Source organism: Peromyscus californicus, unplaced genomic scaffold, assembly GCF_007827085.1.
Source record: "Peromyscus californicus insignis strain IS unplaced genomic scaffold, ASM782708v3 Scaffold_3__1_contigs__length_106647218, whole genome shotgun sequence".
In the NCBI taxonomy this organism is placed as follows: Eukaryota; Metazoa; Chordata; class Mammalia; order Rodentia; family Cricetidae; genus Peromyscus; species Peromyscus californicus.
Window position 1 is genome coordinate 16571839 of NW_026294551.1, and position 24008 is coordinate 16595846.

The 24008-nt window shown below is 40.8% G+C and overlaps 1 protein-coding gene across 2 annotated transcripts in view; it reads right to left on the minus strand.

The window, feature by feature from the left end:
• The window catches only part of Map3k3 (mitogen-activated protein kinase kinase kinase 3), an 82912-nt gene that overhangs the window by 42730 nt on the left and 16174 nt on the right, over positions 1-24008 (minus strand). For both annotated transcript variants that reach the window (XM_052759152.1, XM_052759151.1), the window contains exons 3-5: positions 12620-12660; positions 7378-7477; positions 1587-1700 (exon numbers count right to left, since the gene is read on the minus strand). In XM_052759152.1, coding sequence (XP_052615112.1) covers positions 1587-1700; positions 7378-7477; positions 12620-12660 — 255 coding nt within the window. The remainder of the gene's footprint in view (positions 1-1586; positions 1701-7377; positions 7478-12619; positions 12661-24008) is intronic.

The following is a 24008-nucleotide window of genomic DNA, read 5'->3' on the forward strand; positions in this document are numbered from 1 at the left end:
CTCCCAATTAAATGCTTTCTTTTATAAGAGTTGCCTTGGTCATGATGTCTCTTCACAGCAATAGAACAGTGATTAACCTAGATGCTAGGCTAGATTGATTGCTTGATTCATTCATGTGCTGGGTATAAACCCAGGGCCTCCCAAATGCTAGGTAAGTGTTCCATCACTAAGATACATCCTTGGCTGCCTTAGGCTTCATTTAGATTTCACCTGATAGGCTAGTAAGGAATGACAATAAGGAGCAGGTAAGTTGAAAAGATAAATGTAATGGTATATATCTACTTCGGAATATTTCACCAACATATCCAGACAAAGGATATATTTGAGATTAAGAAAACCTCTTTGCCAGGTGTGGTGGCACATGCCTTTAATGCCAGCACTCAGCATACAGAGCAGGTGGATCTCTGTGAGTTCAAGGCCAGGCTGGTCTACATAGTAAGTTCCAGACAGCCAGAGCTCATATATATGAGGAGCCAGGGAAATGGTCCAGTAGTTAAGGGCACTTTCTGTTCTTGCAGAGGACCTGGGTTCATTTCCAAGCACATACATGGGAGTTCACAATCATCCTTAATTCCAGTTCTAGGAATCCATGTCCTCTTCTGACTTCCATATGCACCAGACATGCATGCATGTGGTGCACATATATACATGCAACCAAAACACTCATACACATGAAATAAAATAAATCTAAATAAATAAATGGAGCCTGGTGTAGTGGTACCTTTAATCCCAGCACTTAGGAGGCAGACCTCTTGAGTTCTAGGCCATCCAGGGTTACCTAGTGAGACTCTACCTCAGAAAACAACACAAAAGAAACAAAACAAAATAAAATGGCAGCAAAGGACCAGTCCACCTAAACTATTCTGGTATGTTACGTCCATCATTCTCATATAACTGTTCTGTCTACAGTTAGCTGTCTTCAACTCTAATTAAAAGAAAGAGTGCCAAGACATCTTCCAGAACATGCATCTGCAGTGATGGCAAACAGGTCAAGATTGCAAGCATGCTTACAAAATGTACACCCCAAGGAAGCATTCAGTACAGGAAAATGTATAAGAGATAATTCCCAGACATTTGATAAACCAGTCACTTTAAGCTGGCAAACTGCAAGAAGCCCTTCAGCCTACAGCCAGTTTTCCCAGTGAACATAAGTAAAAGTATATTTATTTCTCATATGTGTCTCAAAGGCAAGGCCAGGCCACTGAGTTGTGGGAACTGGGTTCAAAAAGCATGTGAGTCTCGAATCTTTGACAGCTAATCCTTGTACCTAACCCCTACACTATACAAATATCTTATTTAGATCAAAATCTAATCAAAGGAATATGTGGTGTATTTTTTTCTCCTTTATCATGAAATGCTTTTCTCCCCTCTCCCATGCTGTTGGTCAAATCATCTTTGTTGTGATTGACCCTAACAATCTGGCTTCCAGTGAAATCAAATGTAGAAGACTTGCTGGTCACTGATGGGGCTGGACTGAATGTCATATTCTTACGTTGGCAGTGGCTAAGAAACACAAAATCCTGTCAAGTAAACAAGGCAAAACTGAAGGAATGTAAGCTTTGTCTTCCATGACAGGGGCTACTTACATGGTTTCTGTCCTGGGATAACAGTAGTATCCTAAGGCTTTTCATGCTTGAGCTTCTATCCAAAATGTCAATTGCTTTATCAAGATCATCTTGGTTTTTCAACAGGATGGAAAGCTATAACAACAGGACACAGAAAAAGGAAATCATATAAAATACAAATCTATCTTAATGCTTTAGTTTGCAAAAACAAAAAACTAAAAATATGTTCAGAGAAAAACAATCTCATTGGATACTATGAGGTCTTATGAGATCCAGCTGAAATTATAAGTTTGTTTCCTCTCAGTGTGCAGTAATTCCCAAATAGATCTACAGAGCTGTGCATCCATCAGTTCTTTTCAATCTTAAAACAGTTCCCTCACTTACATCTTATGCCCCACTCAGTCCATCCCTCTTCCCACTGCCAGTGCTAGGCAGCTGCCAGCATATTTTCTAACTCTACAGATTTGTATTTTTTGAACTTTTAATATAAATGGAATCATACAGTTTATATATATGATTTTTGTTTTTTGAGACAGGATCTCTCTATGTAGCCCTGGCTGTCTTGGAACTCACTTTGTAGATCAAGTTTGTCTTGAACTCACAGAGATCCTTCTGTCTTTGCCTCCTGTGCTGGGATTGAAGCATGTGCCACTATGCTAGACCTCTTTGTTTTAAAAGTTCATTTTATTCATTTGTGTGTGAGCCCGATGTATGCGCATGTGTACCACATGCATGCAGGTGCCTATGGAGACCAGAAAGAGTATATTGGATTCTCTGAAACTACAGTTACAGACAGTTGTGAGCTGCTTGATGTGGATGCTGGGAACCAAACCTGAGTCCTCTGCAAGGGCAAGTAGTCTTATCTGCTGAGTCACCGCTATAGCCCCTGGAGTCAATTCTTTATTTTTTTTAAGGAGTGTATTTGTTTTTTTAATGTGTATGCATGTTTTGCCTGCATAAATGTAGGTGTGCCTCATGTGTGCCTGGTGCTTATGGAGGTCAGAAGAAGGTGTTGGATCCCCTGAAACTAGAATTATAGATAGTTGTGCATTCTCCAATCCCTCAATTCAATTTTTAAAGCTTTAGTCTTAAGCCAGAGACAATGGCACACACCTATTATGCCAGCACTCAGAAGGTTGACATATGAGAATTACGAGTTTGAGGTCAGCCTGCCTGGGCTACATAATGCTTTCCTTTATAAGAATTGTGTAGTCATGGTGTCTCTTCACAGCAATTGAAACCCTAAGACAGCAGTGCTTAATGTTATATAACACTTAAAGACAGGACTAGAACTGGAAATCAACCTCCTCTGTTCCTAGCCCATGTAATTACTGAGAAGGTATCTGAGAATGCAGATAACTCTCACTGTTACATGCAGAGGACATTATGAGTACTAAAACTTAAAAAAAATTGTGTGTATGATGTGTCTGTGTTTGACATATGTGTATGTGTACACTTGTGAGTTTGGGTGTGCACACACCACAGTGCATGTGTGGAGGTCAGAAGACAACCTCAGACCCCAGTGTCCACCTTCCACCTGGTTTCAAACAATCTCTTTGTTGTTATTTGCCACTGCATAAGCTAGAGAGATGACCTGCTGTGAGTGTCAGGGATTCTCTTGTCTCTGACTTCCATCTCACTGTGGGAGCGCTGGGACAGACAGACACTACAGTGCCTGGTTTTTGCAGAGATTCTCTGGATTTGAACTCAGGTCCTTATACTTGGACAGCAAGTGCTTTACCCACTGAGCCATCTCCATAGCCCGAGTACTTAATATTAAAGATGCAAAAGTATGCTTTACCTAGGACCTAGCAAATGTCAGAACTTATATGTGTATGCTAAAAACAAAATTCAAGCAAAAGCCCAATTAACTTATTCAGTTCCTAACTTATAAAGAGATAATAACTCCAAATCCCAAATTGGAATAAACCATCAGTACTAAAATAAATAAAACCTCAAAACTATTCATAGGATGGGAAAATGTTTTATAATTCATATCACATTGCAGATAAGTTCCTTCCCGAGGAATAAATGACAGGCCGGGATGTAGTTCAGTTGGTAGTGTGTTGCCCAGCATGTAAGGAAGCACTACATTCAAGCCCCAGCACTGCATCAAGCAGGCACAAGTGTGTACACCTAGAATCCCAGCCCTTGGGAGGGGGAGACAGGAGAATCTGTCTGAGTGCCATGAAATTGGAAAGAAAGAAACAGAAAGACAGATGGACAGAAAGAAAGAGAGTGAGAGAGAGAGTCAGTTTGGGGGGGTAGGATAAAGAAATCACTGGAATAAGCACGCTAATTTCAAAAAAAACTAAAGATAATTTTGCCAATTTATGAGTCTAGTACATAGACTACATAAGAACTCTTACAATCAACAATAAAGGATCAACTTTTAAAATAAGCAAAGACAATGTACGTGGTCAATAAGCACAAGAAAAGATGCTCTATATCACGAGTCATTAGGGAAATGCCAAGCAAAATCACAATGTCACAGCATTTCACATGTACTAGAAGGGATATCAGAAAAAGAAAATGGAGTATGTTAGCACACACTGTAATTCCAGCACTCAGGATAGTAGCTCAGAGACAAGAGTACTTCCCTAGCATGCAGAGACTGGGAAAAGGGAAAAAGAGGGGGCAGGAAATAAGTGATGGTAAGGTTGGTGGAGAAATCTCAGTTCTCATACATCATTGGTAGAACTATTTAATGGTATAGACATTATAGGAAACTTCAGAAGTTAAAAAGTTGCTGCACCGAGCAATTCTACTTCTAGGTATATGTAACAACTGAAAATACATGTTCATGTAAAACCTTATACACTAATGTTCATAATCACCAAAAACTGAAAGCGACTTGATGGAAATATAAAAAGTGGTATATACAGCTTTGCGATAGTGACACATGTCTTCAATCCCAGCACTCGGGAGACAGAGGCAGGCAGATCTCTTGAGTTCGAGGTCAGCCTGGTCTACAGAGTGAGTTCTAGGAGAGCTAAGGCTACACAGAGAAACCCTGTCTTGAAAAAAAAAAAAATCAATAAATAAAATGGTATATATTCATATAAGTGAATTTTCATTGTTCTGCAACAAAGAGTAATAAAGTACTGATACACGTGACAATATGAAAACACAGGCTTAGTGGAAGAAGTCAGGCACAAAAGGCTCTATATTGTATGATTCTACATATATGAAATATTCAGAATAAGCAAATCCAAAGATACTGAAATTAGGTAAGTGGCAACTAAAATCTGGAGAGAGGAGACTGGCGAATGACAGATAATGAATGGGTCTAAAGTATTTCTTTAGAAGATGAAACTGCTTTGAAATTAGCTGGTGGTTTGGGCTATATAACTCTATTAATTCAATATAAACCCCAATGAATCTGATACTTTAATGGGTTGAATTTTAAGATAAGTGAATTATACCTCAATAACTATTACTACAAAAATATATATTAAACTATAATCAATTTCTTATTGGGTATTCTCAAATCCTGACAAGCAGAGTTTAAAGGGAGAAAAGAAAAGAATTGAGGATTTTTTTTTGAGACAGGGTCTCTCTATTTATCCCTGGCTGTCTTTGGGCTCCCAATGTAGATCAGGCTGTCCTAGAACTCACAGAGATGCTCCTCCTCTGTTCCTGAGTGTTGGCTTTAAAGGTGTGGGCCACCACGCTCAGTAGAATTGACATATTTAAAATTAACAAAATATAAACTGATCAACTCCAGATCACTGACTTAAATATAAAAGAACATGTACTAATGTAATTAATAACAATTCTTTATATGGATTTAAAATTAATATCTACACAAATAAATAATATTTTGTTGTCAAGAATGCAGGGGGCAAGGAATGGTGGCACACTTGGGAGACAGAGGCAGGATTTGCAACAAGTTCAAGGTCAACCTAATTTATAGAGGGAATTCCACACCAGCCAGAGCTGCATAAGGAAACCCATCTCAAAAAAAGAAAGGGAGGGGAAAGAGTTTGAAAAATATCTGGAATTCTTACATGCATGTATATATGTGCATGTTGTGGTGGGGGTACTTGGCATATATGTCGATGTAGAAGTGGATGGAAAAATCTTCCTCCATTGTTCTCCACCTTATTTTTGAGACAGTTTCTCACTGATTTCACTAGACTAGCAGGTCACCAAGACCCAGGGATTCTCTTGGTTCTGCCTCCCTAGCACTTGGCCTTTTGTGTCGGTGTTGGGGAATCTGAACTCAGGGCCTCCATACTTGGGGAGCAAGTCGTTTGACAACTGAACCATTTCTCCAGCCCTTGATTCTTTTTGTTGTTGTTTTTAGTTTTTCAAGACAGGGTTTCTCTGTGTAGCCCTGTCTGTCTAGGAACTCACTCTGTAGACCACGCTGGCCTCGAACTCACAGAGATCTGCCTGTCCTTGCCTCCCGAGCTCAGGGATTAAAGGTGTGCACAACCACGCCTGGGTCAGTCCTTGATTCTTTAATGGAATTCTTAATGGAAAAACAACTGAAAGAGGAAAAAAAGTACCAAGTCATCTATGGAATCCTTTGTTTCTTTGGTGCTGATAAGATCAGCAACATGAACCTCAGTCTCTCATGTAATGACTCAATCTTTTAAAGGAGAGTTATATCCTAGATGGAAAAATGTTTTAGTTTATGTGCCTTAGAATATTTGTATTTTATTTTTATAAACTATAGTTAGTGATTTACTTACCAAATTTACCATATTTCAAAAATGTACCCTAAAAACCTATAGATCATTGGGCGTGTGGTACATGTCATTGTAGTGCCAGTACTAGAGAGGCAAAAGCAAAAAGACCATGATTGCAAAGCTAGCATGGGTAACTTCACAAAATCTTGTCTAAAAAAACCAAAATCTTCAGCACCTAAGGCCAGGTATGAGTGCACACCTGCAATCCCAGCACACAGGAGCTGGAAGCAGGAAGATAACCTTGGCTGCATATTCAGACTGTCTTAAAAACAAAAACAAAACAAAAACCCTTTTACATACAAATACACACATCTCAGCAACCACCAATTTAGGGACTTAATTATAGAGAAACTTTCTAATTTGTTATCAAATATTAAAAACTACACAGTAAGAGGGTTAAGGGTGTGGCTCAGGGGTAAAGCATTTGCATGGCAGACTCAAGTCAATTGTCACCAACATTTCCCTTAAGATACATGTTTTCTATTACATAAACATCAATGCATTACCTTCCAGACTAATAGAAACTGTTAGCCTAAACCAATGGTAGCCTTACTTAAGAGCTAGAAAAACAAAGTAATAGTCAAAAGAATTCCTTCCTAGGTGAAATTTGGAACGGGAATAAATAAAGACTGTTGGGGAAAGGAATGAAATAAATAGTTAATCAATGGGTTAGATGCTAACTTTTAAAACAAGCTACAATTAGAATTAAACTCTGAGAGAAGAATCTAGCTTTTATGAACGGAATAGATTATCTATGCCATCGTTCTTTACACCTTCCCAGCTCCTGCTGAAATTTCCACTTGTTAAGGCTGTGCTGAGGAAAACAACAACAGCAAAACCCTATTACAAAATAGAAACAAACAAACAAAGCCTTGGCTCTGGCACTTCATCTTATCCCACCACAGATTAAGATGTTACTGAATAAGGAGGATGCAAGTAGCTATATAATCTCTCATCTAGGAAATAAAAATCCCAGTTGTTGCAGTTAATAAGAGGCTCCAGAAACAGAAAACCTGCAGATGATATTAAAGAAACAAACTAAACATTTTTCAGGTAAGAAGTGAAAAAATGCACAGGGCTGACCCTCTTGGCCCTTTCCCATCCATCTTCCTCACCTCATTGTTCATGTAATGTAAATCAAGAGGCTGCCCAAATACTGTTGTCACCTTGTGCTCCACGTCTTCATATCTCACAGGCCGGCTGAATGCTATAATTCTAAAGAGAGCAAGAATGTGGGTTAACCATATATTTAAAAATTAGAAAGTGTCTTAGTTACTTTTCTACTGCTGTGAAGAGACACCATAACCAAACAACTTACAAAAGAAAGCATTTAATTGGGGGCTTGCTTACAGTTTCAGAGAGTGAGTCCATGACCACCATGTGGTGGGGCATGCAGGCAGGCATGGTGATAAACAGTAGCTGAAAGCTTTTATCTCATCCACAAGCAGCAGACAGAGACTGGGCCTGCAGTGGGCTTCTGAAACCTCAAAGTCCACTTGGCACACCTCCAACCCACACATCCTAAACAGTCCAACCAGACATCAAACATTCAAACACATAAGCCTATGGAGTGCATTCAAATAACCACAGAAAATAATTTTGCTGTCAAATTTGTCTTCTTGGATTGGGGATAAAGTGATAGAGCACTTGATCTGATAACAAAAACTCCTGCCCCAAGTGGTGGTGTATAATTTCAGTCCCAGCACTTGGAAGGCAGAAGCAGACAGATCTCTGTAAATTAGAGGGCAGCCTGGTCTACAAAGAGAATTAGAGGCCAGTCAGGACTGAAGGGTGTGAGATCTTGTCTCAAACAAACAAACAACCCCAAAACCAAAAACTACAACAGCAAAAAACTTCTAATGACAAAATAAACTATCAATGAAATTAAACCACAAAATGAAGAAAATCAATAAAAGCTAGGATTGGTTAAAAAAATAAATTTAAGAAAATTTAGAAGGTATAGGGCAAGAGAGATGGCTCTGTAGTTAAGAGCACTACTTGCTCTTCCAGAAGAACCAAGCTTGATTTCTAATGCCCGCCCACATGATGGCTCACAAAGTTCTGTAACTTCAGTTCTAGGGGACTTGACACTGTCTTCTGGCCTCTAAGGGCACCAAGCACACAAGTGGTGTACAGATATACATGCAGGCAAAACATCCAACAAATAAAATAAAACAAAATAAAATTTAATTTAAAAAAATTAAAGCTGGGATTGGTGGCATATGCCTATCAGCATTTAAGAGGCTGAGGCAGCAGATGGAGAGGAATCAGCAGTTAAGAGCACTGGCTGCTCTTCCAGAGGACCAGATTCAATTCTCTGCACCCACATGGCAGCTCAAAACTGTCTCCTAAATCCAGTTCCAGGGGTTCTGACACCCTCATACAGACACATACAGGCAAAAAACTAATGCACACAAAATTTAAAAAAAAAAAAAAAAAAGAGGCTGAGGCAGGAGGATCTGAGGTCCTAGGATGGCCTGGGATATAAAGTTAGATCAATGCCTGCCTCAGTTATGCAGTGAGATCTTGTATCAACTCCCACTCCGAGAGAGAGAGAGAGAGAGAGAGAGAGAGAGAGAGAGAGAGAGAGAGAGAGAGATCAGTAAGAAAAAGATAAAGTCAGGTATGATGGCTCACATCTGTAATTCCAGCACTCAGGAGGCTGAGGCAAGAAGATATCCAAGAGTTCAAGGCCAGCTTTAGCTACAAATAAGAACACTGTGTCTCAAAGGGGTTGGGGGGGGGGGTGGTACCCACAGACAAAAAGCAACAATGACAAAAAAAAACCAAAACCAACCAAACAAAACCCAGGAAGATGAAGAGAAGGAAAGAAAACAAAAAACAATAGGAAAGTAGAAAGAAGTCAAAGCTAAAACAATGTGCAGTGATAGCCACCAATGGCTAGTGCATTCTCATGATGTCCAGGGAAGGCAAGTCAGACTAGTGATTGAGTGTAAACACGCCACACAGCCTCTATGCTTCTTGCCTTCTTCCATGCTGACAGGAAGATGGCTTTTCCATGTTAACTGTACCTGCAGAGTGGGAAGTGGTGTCATCAGAAGTAAACAACTCACAAAAGAGAAGCCTCTAATTCAGTAGGTTTTAATAAACTCTAACTAGGTAATTTCTTTAATGTTCTTCTATGCTAGATAGACTCAAACCAATGAGCAGTATAAAAAGTCTTCCTCGCCAGGCAGTGGTGGCGCACGCCTTTAATCCCAGCACTCGGGAGGCAGAGCCAGGCGGATCTCTGTGAGTTCGAGGCCAGCCTGGACTACCAATTGAGTTCCAGGAAAGGTGCAAAGCTACACAGAGAAACCCTGTCTCGGGGGGGGGGGGGGTAAGTCTTCCTCATCTAGAATTGTTATTCAATATGGTAACCAGTAGCCACATGTGACCACTAACATTTAAAATTAAAATATGTTCAAAATTGGTTCCTTGCTGGGCATGGTGGGTACATGCCTTTAATCTCAGTACTTCAGAGGTAAGGGTAGGTGGATTTCTCTGAGTTTGAGGCCAGCCTGGTCTCCTGGACAGCTAGAGAGACCCTGCTCAATAAACAAACAAACAAATAAACAAACAAACAAACCCAACAACAAAAATAACAACAAAAAAATTGATTTCTTGGTCTCATCAGCCACCTATCACACGCAGCTGGTAGGTACTGTAATAGATAATGTAGACACAGAATATTTTCATGATAGCTGTTGAACAACTTTGATAGAATATTAATGTAATCATATCTGTTCTTTGGAAATTACACTGACATTTCAATTGTCTCCACTAGGAAATCTATCTACACTATAATAATCCTTGTATTTTTTTTCCCCTTTCTCAAATCAATCCTCCCAAGCAGTAGTACTGCTAGGTGCTATATATCTGGGCTATCTAGATGGAGGTACTAACTGTAACCTTTGGAGAGAAACATTCTCCATTAATGCTGAAGGGTAAATCACATTCCACTAATTAAGACCTTAGCAAAAGTCCAAAAGGACCCAACATTTCCATGAAACACCTTTGCATATATATCAACGTGTACCTGGTGCCTGAGGAGGCCAGAAGAGGGCACTGGAACCCCTGGAACTGGAGCCAGGATGTTAGCTACTACGAGGGTGCTGGGAATCAAACTCCAGGTCCTCTGGAAGAACTGGCAGTGCTCTTAACTACTAAACAATCTCTCCAGTCCCAGTATGAGGGAGCTAGCCCTCCCCCAGTGCTGGAAAGCAATCAAGCTCAGAGATAAGTTCTTCTGCATCACACCTGGCTATGAGATAGTCAATCACCCTAAACTGCTTCAAAGTCTGGTCAGGATCAGAAACCATGACTTCCCAGAGCATCGACTGGCTAACAGACCTTAGGCCAGTGCTTAATTTTGTCTTACTATAAAGGTTTTCAGAGGGAAACAGTCTTTCTCTCTGCCCTCTTAGAGGGTGGAAGTCAAGGTCCTACTCTTCCTATGAAAGGGAATACTTAGACAAATGGGATGAGTCACTAATTCTTTCACCTTTTCTATAAATTCCAATTCTCCAAGGGCCTACATTTATAAAGAGACTGGGGCTGGAGAGATGTTCAATAGTTAAGAGCACTGGCTGTTCTTCCAGAGGATCTGGAGTTTGATTTCCCAGCACCCATATAGTAGTAGCTAAACACCCTAGCTCCAGTTCCAGGGGATCCAATCCCCTCTTCTGGCCTCCTCAGGCACTAGGTACACAGGTGATGCACGGACATACATGCAGACAAAACACTGACACACATAAGATTAAAAAATAATAAAAGAAGGAAAGATACTACTTCTCTATAAAAACTAAAGAAAGTCCACAATGATCCTCTTTACCAAATCATAACAGATGAAATACAGGAAACTACGAGATGCCTGGCACAGCTTAAGCTTGGCTCTTTGGTAGTAACTCTCTCAAGTCCTCAGTTGTACACATAGTACACAAACAGTGAAATGCCATGGTTCCTGAAAACAACTCCATTAAAAAATGCAGATTTTCAAAACCTTGATAGCAGCATTTTTCAGCTCAGGGCTTCAGAAGGCGATTCCTGCCTGACTACCTTAAATACTTGTGGTTTCCATCTGGCAGCTTCTCTGAAATCAAACACATACACTCTTACATTTTAAGTCTACTCATGGAAACTGCACACCACTTTGGGAACAGGGAATTCAGAGACCATAACTGCATAATTAAGCTCCAACACAATCGAGCTTTTGATTCCATATCTACTTCTGAAAAGTCTCTGGTGCTCCAAGTTTGGTCATTCCTCAAAATCACAGTCAGGTCAGAAAATAAAAAATACCAACGATGAAGTGGCAACTTAACTTCCTTGCTTCTGGCAGGACACAGGATATGCAATTAGGGGACAGGGCTCAGCTCTCCCTTCCTCCAGGCTAGAATAGCCCTAGAACTCAGAGTAGTCTCGGGACCCTGGCTCTGCAGACTATTGTGTCTACAGTACTTTCACCAGGAAGCTCTTTCAACCTTGTACGCTTCTCTGAGAATGGGTCTTTTCAAGGGACAGCAGCAACTATCCATCTCCTTTGGAGCAGGCTTCAAAGTGGGCTGAAATGCATCAGCTGCAGAAAACTCTCAGAATAAAGAAAAGGAGTAAGGTACTACAGGTACCCATAGCAGGGCTCTATAACCTTCTTGTGGCAATGCTGTTTACTCCTCTGTGGTGGTTTGAATGAGAATGCCCCATAGGCTCATGTTTAAATACTGGATCCCACTGATGAAATTATATGGGAAGGATTAGGAGGTGTGGCCTTGTTGGACAAGCTGTGTCACTGGGGGTGGACGTCGAGGTTTCCAAAGACTCTCACCGTTTCTTGTTACCTCTCTCCAACAGCTACTTTTGAATCAAGCTGGGAGCCCTCAGCGGTTGCTAGTGCCATGCCTTTACTCCTCTATCATGGACTCTAGCCTTCTGAAGCTGTAAGCCCAATTAAACTTTCTTTTATAATAAGTTGCTTCCATCACGGTGTTTTATCCCAGCAATAGAAAAGTCACTAAGGAAATACACAAAGGAAAGGAGAAAGGAAGAAAAGTGAGGGGGAGAAAAGCAAACGGGGTGTGTGTGACAAGACTGAAAAGCACACTGAGGTGCAAAGAGGCCACATCCACAACACAGGGTCCTAAATTCTCCACAATGAGCAGAGAAATTAAGTGAAATCACATTTTTCTCCACTGAGAATTTCCACCTTGGCTCTTTACAAAATAATTATAACTAAAATATTAATAAGAAAAGTTAATTAAAAAGAAAAAAGACTTATTACTAGAGGTAGTTTTCCGAGCTCAGTGCTTTCTCAGGACTTCAGCATACATTAACACAGTTACTTATCAGAAGGCAACTTACCGTCTCTCCCCATTGTGTTCAAACTTGATTCTGACGTCACTCTGCCAAAGGGAATAACAGATAGGTTAGAGAGTTCTCTGAAGTTTCCAGTAAGCCATGGATAATCCTTTAGGCACTAGGCAAACATTATCATTAATTAACACTTAATGGCTCCTGTTCCAGTTTCTTCACTCAGAAAGACCATTCTTTTCTTTCCTCCAAACTTGAATTTTCTGCTTTAATCTTCCCCCCTTTTTTTCTTCAAAAAATTTTCATACAATATATTTTGATCATGTTTTCCCCTCCCCCAACTACTCCCAGAACCTCCTCACCCACCCAACTTTGGTTCTTTCTCATTCTTTCAAAAACAGACAGACAGAACCACTGTGGTGGTTTAAACCAGAATGGTCCCCATAGACTCATATGCTTGAACACTTGGTCCTTAGTTAGTAGAACTATTTGGGGAGGGTTAGAGGGATGGCCTTGTTGGAGGAGATGTGTTACTGGGGGTGGGCTTTGAGGTTTCAAAGGCCATGCCAGGCCCAGTCTGTCTGACACAAATGTAAACTATTTTTATATTCCTGTTTAAGATAATTTATATATTGATACAATTATAAAACTATATTTCTTGTATTGTACATATATATTTCTACTCCTATTTGAAATATCTTGTATATTGATACAAATGTAAAATTATCTTTGTCATACTGTACATATGTTCTACCTCTGTTTAGGATTTTTTTTTTTTTTTTTTGGTTTTTCGAGACAGGGTTTCTCTGTGTAGCTTTGCGCCTTTCCTGGGACTCACTTGGTAGCCCAGGCTGGCCTCGAACTCACAGAGATCCGCCTGGCTCTGCCTCCCGAGTGCTGGGATTAAAGGCGTGCGCCACCACCGCCCGGCTAGGATATTTTGTATATTGATACATAGTGTTGTCATATTGCACTATACATTTCTACCTCTGTTTAAGATATTTTGTGTTGCCGGGCGGTGGTGGCGCACGCCTTTAATCCCAGCACTCGGGAGGCAGAGCCAGGCGGATCTCTGTGAGTTCGAGGCCAGCCTGGGCTACCAAGTGAGTTCCAGGAAAGGCGCAAAGCTACACAGAGAAACCCTGTCTCGAAAAACCAAAAAAAAAAAAAAAAGATATTTTGTGTATTGTCACAATTTTGAGGTCATTGTCCTTTTACTATACATTTGCTTACAGACTGTTTACCTTGTTTATATGAAGCCTTAGTCCTCAGGTTATTTAGGTAGATAAGACTTACAGATTTATAGTCACCCATGCTTGTCATCTCTATAGTTATGTTAGGTTGTCCAGATTTACAGATAAATAGGTCATATGGACAGGTAGTTTTCAAACACTTCATAGACCTAGAGAATATGGCATTTAAATAACTTAGAATTCTGTTGACATGAGACAAGATTGCTCCTGGCAGCACTGATCTGATCCCAAGAGAATGTTGGGCTTTTAAGACACTCTGGAAGTTTGTCTTCTTTCTGGCATAATGGCCTGCTAGGCAAAGAACTGCCCTTACCTCGACTTCTGACAGTACAAATGCTGTCCTTTCTGGACGAGCAGGACACCAAGAAAAGTTATGAAAAGTTTTATTAACTCCATATACTCCCAGTGTCTTTCAAAGGGCTGAAGGAGTGTCCTACAGGGTCTCCAAACCATACCTTAAGAATCACTAAATTAGAATAAAAGAGTATCAGAGCCAGAGAGATGGTTTACGGCCAGTGAGATGGCTTAGCTGGCAAAGGTGCCTGCTGCCAAACCTGAGAACAATCCTGTAGTGGGTAGCCATTCCAGCTTTGACCTGGAAGTTCCAACCCCCATTGAGGCTTCCGTAACGGTCACGCCTACAAGGCGGGGCTGAGAGAGGACGCTGAAAACCAGAGATCCGGATGCGTGGGCTCTCTTGGTTCCTGGACCCTGGAAGCTGGAGGTAGACTGAGCAGAGTTCTCCAGAGAACACCGCCGGACTTCACCACACCTTTTCCAGACCCTGTAAACTATCCCTTCACTTGTAAGTTACCCCACAAAATAAACCTCCCTTTTAACTATGTGGAGTGGCCTTAATAATTTCACCAATACAATTCCAGGACCCACATGGTGGAAGGCAAAGAACCAACTCTCAGAAGCTGTTCTCTGATCTCAGCATACATAACGTGGCACACACACACACAGAATAAACTAAAATGTAATGAAAATTATGGCTTAATGGGGCTGGAGAGATGGCTCAGAGGTTGAGAGCACTGACTGCTCTTCCAGAGGTCCTGAGTTCAATTCCCAGCAACCACATGGTGGCTCACAACCATCTGTAATGAGATCTGGTGCCCTCTTCTGACCTGCAGTCATACATGCTGTATACATAATAAATAAATAAATCTTTGAAAAAAATTATGGCTTAAAGCACAGTAAAAGTACTCATTCTTCAACTAGAACAACACTGTATTTAGATACACCTATAAGAACCTTCCTCATAGGACTGAAGGAACTAAAGTATTCCAAGGTGGGCCAGAACTCAAGCACTACTCTATGTTAAATTAGTGTGGAAGGGATCTGAACTTTTACTCCAAACCCCAAATCACTCCCACTGAAGTATAACCAAGCCCATGACTTGTATGCCCAGACCGGCCAAGTTCCCAAATCTGAGTTTCTTCTGTCAGGCTGGTCATAACAAGCCACAAATAAGGAAAGTTCAGATAAAGATAACTATGTTCAACTCCTTCACCATTCTCTGAAGCATTTCAACTCATAGCCCGGTCTCCTCTGACTTCTGTGACTTGGCTCTAGCCTAAAGAACTTGACAGCACTCTAACCACTTCTGCTTCTTGATGGTTCCTCTTTCACCGCCTCTCTTACCTCTCTCCCAGTATATGATGACCTCCCATGCTTTAGACCTCTGGCTTTCGGCTGCTCTCAATACCTTCTCTTCAGTCAACCTCTAGAAGAGGAGTCTTATATCTCTAGGGCCACTCCAATCTAAGATGAAGCAAAGCTTCATCTACCTGACATGTATTTGAAGCAGCTATGAATTTGTTAAGAATGTAGCACTGGGCCGGGCAGTGGTGGCGCACGCCTTTAATCCCAGCACTCGGGAGGCAGAGCCAGGCGGATCTCTGTGAGTTCGAGGCCAGCCTGGGCTACAGAGCGAGATCCAGGAAAGGCGCAAAGCTACACAGAGAAACCCTGTCTCGAAAAACCAAAAAAAAAAAAAAGAATGTAGCACTGGGCTGGGCGGTGATGGCACACGCCTTTAATCCCAACACTCGGGAGGCAGAGGCAGGAAGATCTCTGTCAGTTCAAGACCAACTTGGTCTACACAGCTAGTTCCAGGACAGCGAGGGATACACAGAGAAACCCTGTCTTGCAAAACCAGAGTGATGGAGGCACTTACTGCCAAGTCCAAGGACCCCAGTTCAGTCCCTGGGACTCCACAGGTGTAAAGACACAGACACACAGGCACACACACAGTCTCAGTCTGTCTGTCTGTCTGTCTCTGTCTCTCTCTGTCTCTCTGTCTCTGTCTCTCTGTCTCTGTCTCTCTCTCTCTCAACTAATTAGAAGTAGCAGCAACAGCAGCCATTTTTAGTCCCAGCACCCAGGAAGCAGAGGCAGATGAATCTCTATGAGTTCAAGGTTGGCCTGGTCTATGAGTTCCAGGTCAGTCAGGGTTACATAGTTTAAAAAAAAAAAAAAATTAAAAACTAAAAACAACAACAACAACAAAACGTTGAGGGTTCAAGAGGTAGCTTGGAGGTTAAGAGTATTTATTGCTCTTGTAGAAGATTGGGATTTGGTTCCTAGCACCCACATACTATTTGTAACTTCAATTCCAGGGGATCTGATGCTCTCTTCTGACCTCCTTGGGCACTAGGTATGCATACGTTACACATACACACATTTAAGCAAAACCTCATATACATAAAAACCTTTATAAAAAAATGTCAGCACCGGAATCAAACTACCTTAAGTTCTGGTTCTACAGTTTCCTGGCTGTGTCACCTGGCACTTGTCATTTAAACCCCCCTGTGACTCAATTTTCTCATTTGCAAAGTGAGACTGTGATAGTACTTACTGGATAGACTTTCCAAAAAATTAAATTATATAATCAAGCAATGAGATTAGAATGGTATCTGACATACAAGTTCTCAATAAATGATTATAAAAACTCCCTTATCTTTTAGCCAAAATATTTGGAACCAAAATAGTCTGGAATGCACATTTAGGACTTAGGCAGAATGGTGTGTATTCTATTTATCACGTGATGCTTCTCTCTTACTGGGGGCAGTAGCTAGGGAAGCAACCTACAGCCAAGGCAGAATACACACCAGTTATTTCCTGACGTTCTGATCAACGGCTTGGGACCGAACTGAGTTCTATATTCTGGCAGCTACATGTTTCAAAGTAGTGCCTGACCCCTCAACATGGGTACAGAGATATGGAGAAAGCTATCTTCCTCCTCATACTGGACATACCAAGTTAAGTCACAGAGACTCGGGGTATGAGGTTTGTTTTGTTGTCAAATGAGTGTCCACAAATAAAAAAAACCAAAAAACTGGGGCTGAAGAGATAGCTCAGTGGTTAAGAGCACGACCTGCTCTTCCAGAAGATCTGGGTTTAATTCCCAGCACCCACATGGTGACTCACAGCCTAGTTCTATTGGGCACCAGTCACACACATGGTACACAGACATGCAGGCAAAACATCCATATACATAAAAATAAAAATAAAAATTTAAACAACAACAAAAACACCCTAAAAAATCTTTTATTTTTGCATAATTTTTAGGATTTTCAAAACTGCAGCTGGGGAAGTAGAAACCTGCAAAAATCAACACACACACACACACACACACACACACACACACACACACACACACACACACCCCTACCTGCCCATTCTCAGTTTTTACCCCATTGTAATTTCTTTTTTTTTTTTTTTTTGGTTTTTCGAGACAGGGTTTCTCTGTGTAGCTTTGTGCCTTTCCTGGAATTCGCTTTGGAGACCAGGCTGGCCTCGAACTCACAGAGATCCACCTGCCTCTGCCTCCCGAGTGCTGGGATTAAAGGCGTGCGCCACCACTGCCCGGCCCATTGTAATTTCTTAACCTGGCCTATATGTCTATATCAACTACTAGTCCCCCTTCTCAATGTCAATATTTCTTTTTGTTTCTCTCCTAGGGGTCAAACCCAAGGCTTTACACATGTTATCTCTAGCTAGACAACCCTTCTGTGTCATTATATCAAAATTTGAGGGCTAGAGAAATGGTTTAGTGGTTAGGAGCATGTTTTGCTCTTCAAGAAGCCTAGAGTTTTGTTCCTAGCACCCATGTTGGGCAACTCACAACTACAATTCCAGGGAATCTGACAACCTCTTCTGCACATAAATAAAAAAACTAAAAATTAATTTTAGGGTCTGGGAAGATAGCTCAGTGGTTAGAGCTCTGGCTGCTCCTCCAAAGGACTCAGGTTCAGTTCCCAATATCCATATGGCAGCTCACGATCTTCCTAGCTCTAATTCTAGGAGACCTGATGCCCTTTCCTGAAATTTTCTGGCATCAGGCATGCATGCACGTGGCACATATACATAGATGCAAGCAAAACCAGCACACATATAAAATAGAAATAAATAAACCCAAGAAATACAAAGTCACTTTGATCGTACTGTCCTCTCTATGTACACAAAAATCTGTGACCGTGAACCTTTCCTTCCTTCCCCCTTACTCTCTGCTTAAACACCTTTAGCATGAGACTCTGCTTCCTGTTCTTCCTGGTATCACCATTGTTGAGACCCTTTCCTCTTAGTCCTGGATTCCTTTTTGTTTATTTTATTTTTTGAGAAAGGGTCTCTACAGAGCCCTGGCTGTCCTGGAATGCACTATGTAGACCAGGCTAGCCTTAAAATTACAGAAATACACCTGCCTCTGCCTCTGATTCCTGAGTGTTGCATTAAACTTGTGTGCCACCATACTCTGATAATCCTAGATTTTTGTTTTGTTTTCCAAGACTGGGTTTCTCTGTGAAACAGTCCTGGCTGTCCTGGAACTCACTCTGTAGATCAGGCTGGCCTCGAACTCACAGAGATCTGCCTGGCTCTGCCTCCCAAGTGCTGGGACTAAAGGTGTGTGCCACCACTGCCCAGCCAATCCTAGATTCTTAAAGCTACTTCTGCACTTGTCTGTTCCTCTCTTCCACCCACTCTATTCTTTTATTTCCTATTATTTATCCCATTAACTCTACATTTTCTAATACCAACCATCCTAAATACCTCTTTCACCATATCCCTTTCTTGTTAAAAAATTATCAGTGATGCCCCTGACCTATAGAAGAAATACTAAATTCTCTGCCATCATTTGCAGCTCCTTCAGTTTACCTGACTATATTATACTGCCTGTTCCCCCAGGAACCCTCTTCTCCAGCCATGTCAATGTGTACCGTTGTTCCTCAAATATGCCGTATTCTTTCCCCTAGGTCTTTAATCACCTCTTTCCTAATCGTCACCCCTTATTTCATCTAATTAAACCTTTATATATCTTTACACATGGTTCAAGTGCCACTTCCACTTGAAATCACTTCATAAAGGTTGACCCAAGCTCATACCTTTCACTTTCCTGGCTTCTGCCAGCATTCACTCTCTATACCATATAATTATGCACAGCCACATCCAGCTGTAATTTCTCTCTCAACCCCTCCCTCTAATTTTTCTCACTTCCTCCTTCCTCTCATTTTTCTAACCCCAACCCTCATTTTTACCCCAAGACAAGATCTCACTATATAGCTCAGGCTGGCCTGAAACAGTGATCCTTCTGCCTCTCCTGAATGAATGTTGGGGTTACAAGCATGTGTCACTATGCCCATCTTCCTTTCCTTCCTCTCCTCTCTCCTTTCCGTGTATTTCCCATTTCCCTGTAAGACTACATGGTTTCATACACAGAACACAACACATTTTGAGGGGGGGTGTCTTTAAGAAGTTTGACTGTAGGCATATATTAAACTGGCTGGAGACGTGCCACAGCTACTGAAAAAAAATTTCAGTATAAATATTGAGGTCAGTTGGTAGAATGCCTGATCAACATACACAAGGCTTTGGGATGGATCTCCAGTACCATAAAATTGAGGGTAGTGGCACGTGCCTATAACCCTACCACTTAGAAGACACAGGTAGGAGGATCAGAAGTTCAAGGTTGTCCTTTGCTACATAGTAGTTCAAAGCAAGCCTGGGTTATATGAGGCCTTGTTTAAAAACAAACAAACAAACAAAAAACAAGCTGTGGTGGTCTGAATGAAAATGGACCTCACAGACTCATAAGGAGTGGCATTATTAGAGGTGTGGTCTTATTGGAGAAAATGTGTCACTGGGGAGTGGGTTTTGAGGTTTCAAAAGCTCAAGCCAGGCTTAGTGGCTCACATTGTCTTTTTGCTGCCTGCAGATCCAGATCCAGAACTCCAAGCTCCAGCACCATGTCTGCCTGCATACCACCATGCTTCCTGCCATGACAATAATGGACTAAACCTCTGAACTGTAAGGGAACCCCAATTAATGTTTTTCTTTATAAGAGTTGCTGTGGTGGTGGCAAATGCCTTTAATCTCACCACTTGAGAGGCAAAGGCCAGCCTAGTCTACAAAGTGAGTTCCAGGACAGCCAGGGCTGTTAAACAGAGAAATTCTGTCTTTAAAAAAAAAAAAAAAAAAAAAAAAAAGCTGCTGCGGTCATGGTGTCTCGTCACAGCAATAAAACCCTAAGACACAAGCCAAAAACAAATAAACAAACCCACAAAAGCAACAAACAAAATACCATTCAGATTTAGACAAATAAAGTCCCCTGTCCACCAAAGTTAACTGTTAAGGAGAAAGTTAACTGGTGAAAGCTATGATCAGGAAAGTTGACAGTGTAAGTCTCACAGCTGACTCAAAGTCAGTAAGGATAATATGAATAACCAACAATAATACCAGACTTAAGCAGAAATGACTTCAAGTCTGCACATGTAATCCAAAAGGGCTCTAAGAATAAAAAACTCATTAATTTGACCTGGTCAAGCCTCCCTCAGTCATCATCCCTTGGACCCTCTCTCTAATTCTACACTGCCCCTTCTCCCTATATTTGTTGGTGTTTTTGTTTGACAGGGTCTCACTATGTAGCCCTGGCTGGCCTGAAACACAAATGTTCTGACTGCCTCCACCTCTCTAGTTCCAAAATTAAAGGTATATGCCATCACACCAGGCTATTTGCTGTATATTTTTGGTGGCCCCTTACACATTTGGAACTGGAATCTTTTTGTCAAAGATAGTAAATAAATTAAGTAAAAAGAAAATGGAAATAGTAAAATTTTTTTATTATAAATGACTCAGGGAAGTAATAAAAAATTAATGGAAGGGATGATTATAAACTAAACTTACAAAGCAATTCTAGGTTTACGTGTATCTTATTTTCAAGCTGGCCAGCCCTCCTTTCCTTATCAACAATCTCTGAAAAAGAAAAGGAGTTCTAAAGAGTGAAGAGTTGGTCTGTCACAGGATAACCTCTCCTAGAACTCTGTGTTTGGAATTGATAACCAAGGTCCTGCCCGGCTTGTGCCTGCCACGAAGAAAGCAGCTTTCCAATGCAGAAGTACCCACTAGTAGACATCTGAAGAATCAGATCCTGACCCTGGAATCTATGCAAGCATAGAGAAGAGTAGTAAGTTTTAAGGATTATGTTTCTTCCTCCAATGGGATTATCAGAAATTGGACTAGATTCACAAGTTTGCAAAAGATCATTAATTAGATAGTAATGACAGGTCAATAAAGGCAGAAAAACCTTAATACTTTTAGTTCTACAACAACATGCAAAGTTCTGATTAGAAGTGGGCTTTCCCCAAAGCTCAAATCCATAGCACTAGAACACAGAAGAAATGATACAATCACTACAACTTTACATTTGTACATTTTTTAATAATGTGCAAAATACATCCTTTGATCTTGCAAAAATCTTACGTAGAAACAATGACTATTAAATATGTCTCTATTTCAAACGGAAAAACTGAGGTTCACAAAAGTTACCTGAATTACATTCAGTATAATTGCTGTGGTTAGAAATCAACAGGTCTGTTTGTTTTCTGGCTCTATTCCTATCTTTGTGTAAGAGCTCTCCAAACCGTAAAGTATTGCTTATATACATGTTTTGAGTCATTGACATTGTTAACTGCTATCATAAAACTCTGTGTCAACAGGTGATTAACAAACAACCCTGGGCCAGTGTACTTTACACTACGCTGTCAGCTCCATGAATTGTGAACTGTGAATTGATGAGCACTAAAGAGACGCTGTGTAGCATGGACTGTAAAGCCATGTACAGGCCCCAGCTATTCCTAGGATGTGTCATATATCCAAGATGTTCAGTCAGCTATAACTATGCTCTTGGTTTCCAGGGTCCTAACATACAGAAGGGAAATTAAAAAATCACAAACCTACCTCCTAACAAATGGCTTACAGTTGAGACCCCATGCCCATGAACTCCCATAACTACTTAGAACACTTATTTATACTCCAATGTATTTTCTCTTTCAATTGGTTACCAGGCTTGTTTACTTAAGGAAGCGGATGTCTAAAGTCCTGCCAAACAGATATTCAAATCAGGTTTTCTAGTTCTTCCAGGCCTCAGACCCAAACAATTCTGTCAATGAACCCAGCTCTTTTGCCTTCTCTGTGCCAATCTCAACTTGGTATTGCCATTCTCACAATGAAGAACTTAGCTAACACCATTCCAACCTTGAATGAACTATTTTTTCCCACAAGTCAAAATCCTTGATTATCTTTAGCTTCAACTCTGTGGTTTGAATGTTTATCCTAATTGACATTTCTTAGTCCAATTTGGCATTTCAGCCATTTAAATTAGATTTTATTTTTCATCCCCTTCTCCTCCTAAACAGAGACCTCTGGCAGAAAAAAAAAATATGGTAATGAAAAAACTATTTTATGGACTAGAGAGATGGCTTAGCAGTTAAGAGCACTGGCTGCTCCTACAGAGGACCTGGGTTGAATTCTCAGCACCCACATGGTGGCTCACAACCATCTGTAACTCCACTTCCAGGGGATCCACCTCCTCTTCTGACACCCATGTGCTCTAGGTATGCATATGGTCCACAGACATACATGCAGGTAAAACATCCATACACATAATAAAAAAAAATCTAAAACACTGTTTTATACTTTTCAAACCTACGCTATTATTACAAAAAAGAATAATAATAAATGATGATTCACTCTATAAACTGTAAGGATCTGTGTTAACCGGTCTGTATTAGTAGATTAACAGATTACTCACATTGTCAGGCTCTTTTTCATTACATTAACCTATAAACACATTTTCCCACATATTTCCTGTATTCCTATCTACCCAATTTCTTAGAAATACATTCTTTTTGTCTTCAAGATTTTGCTAAAGAACTTTCCAGAAATTTCTACATTTCCCAGAAGCTACCACACACACACACACACACACACACACACACACACACACACACACACACACACACACACTCTGTGTTGGGAACTGAACCCAGGGCCTCATGCACTCTACCAACTGAGCCATCTCTGACCCCACTTTTTTTTTTTTTCCTTTTTTGATTTTTCAAGACAGGGTTTCTCTGTATAGCCTTGACTTTCCTGGAACTTGCCCTGTAGACCAAGCTGGCCTTGAACTCACAGAGATCTGCCTGCTTCTGTCTCCCGAATACTGGGATTAAATGCATGCACCACCACCACCACCCAGCTTGAGTTTAAAATTATAAATAGGCCGGGCGGTGGTGGCGCACGCCTTTAATCCCAGCACTCGGGAGGCAGAGCCAGGTGGATCTCTGTGAGTTCGAGGCCAGCCTGGTCTCCAAAGCGAATTCCAGGAAAGGCGCAAAGCTACACAGAGAAACCCTGTCTCAAAAAACCAAAAAAATAAAAAAAATAAAATAAAATTATAAATAGCCATCTTCTTCAGCTTCACATTCCCCCAAGAATACAATCTTAACAATAATTCGAATTAATAAGCTTATCACAGAGTGTAGAAACTAATGACCTATGTAGAAGGAATAAGTTCACTAATGAATCTGTACATTTCTAAGCATGTAATGTCTTGTTGCCTCCCCACTAAGAAAAAGGCCCTTATATTGTTTATAAAGTTGTTTTGTCCAATAAAATAGCCACAAGCCACATATGGCTATTTAATTTGATTAAAACTAAAGAAACGAGAAAATCCATTTGCTCAACAGCTGCATGTGGTCAGTGACTACCATACTGGATAACAAAGATATGGAGCACTCCTATCCGCACAGAAACTTTATTGGGCAGCACTAACAGAGGCTACTGCTGAGTCATACTATTGTGAGAAATGGTCCCTACAAGACAGAATCTGGGTCACACTAACCAATGAC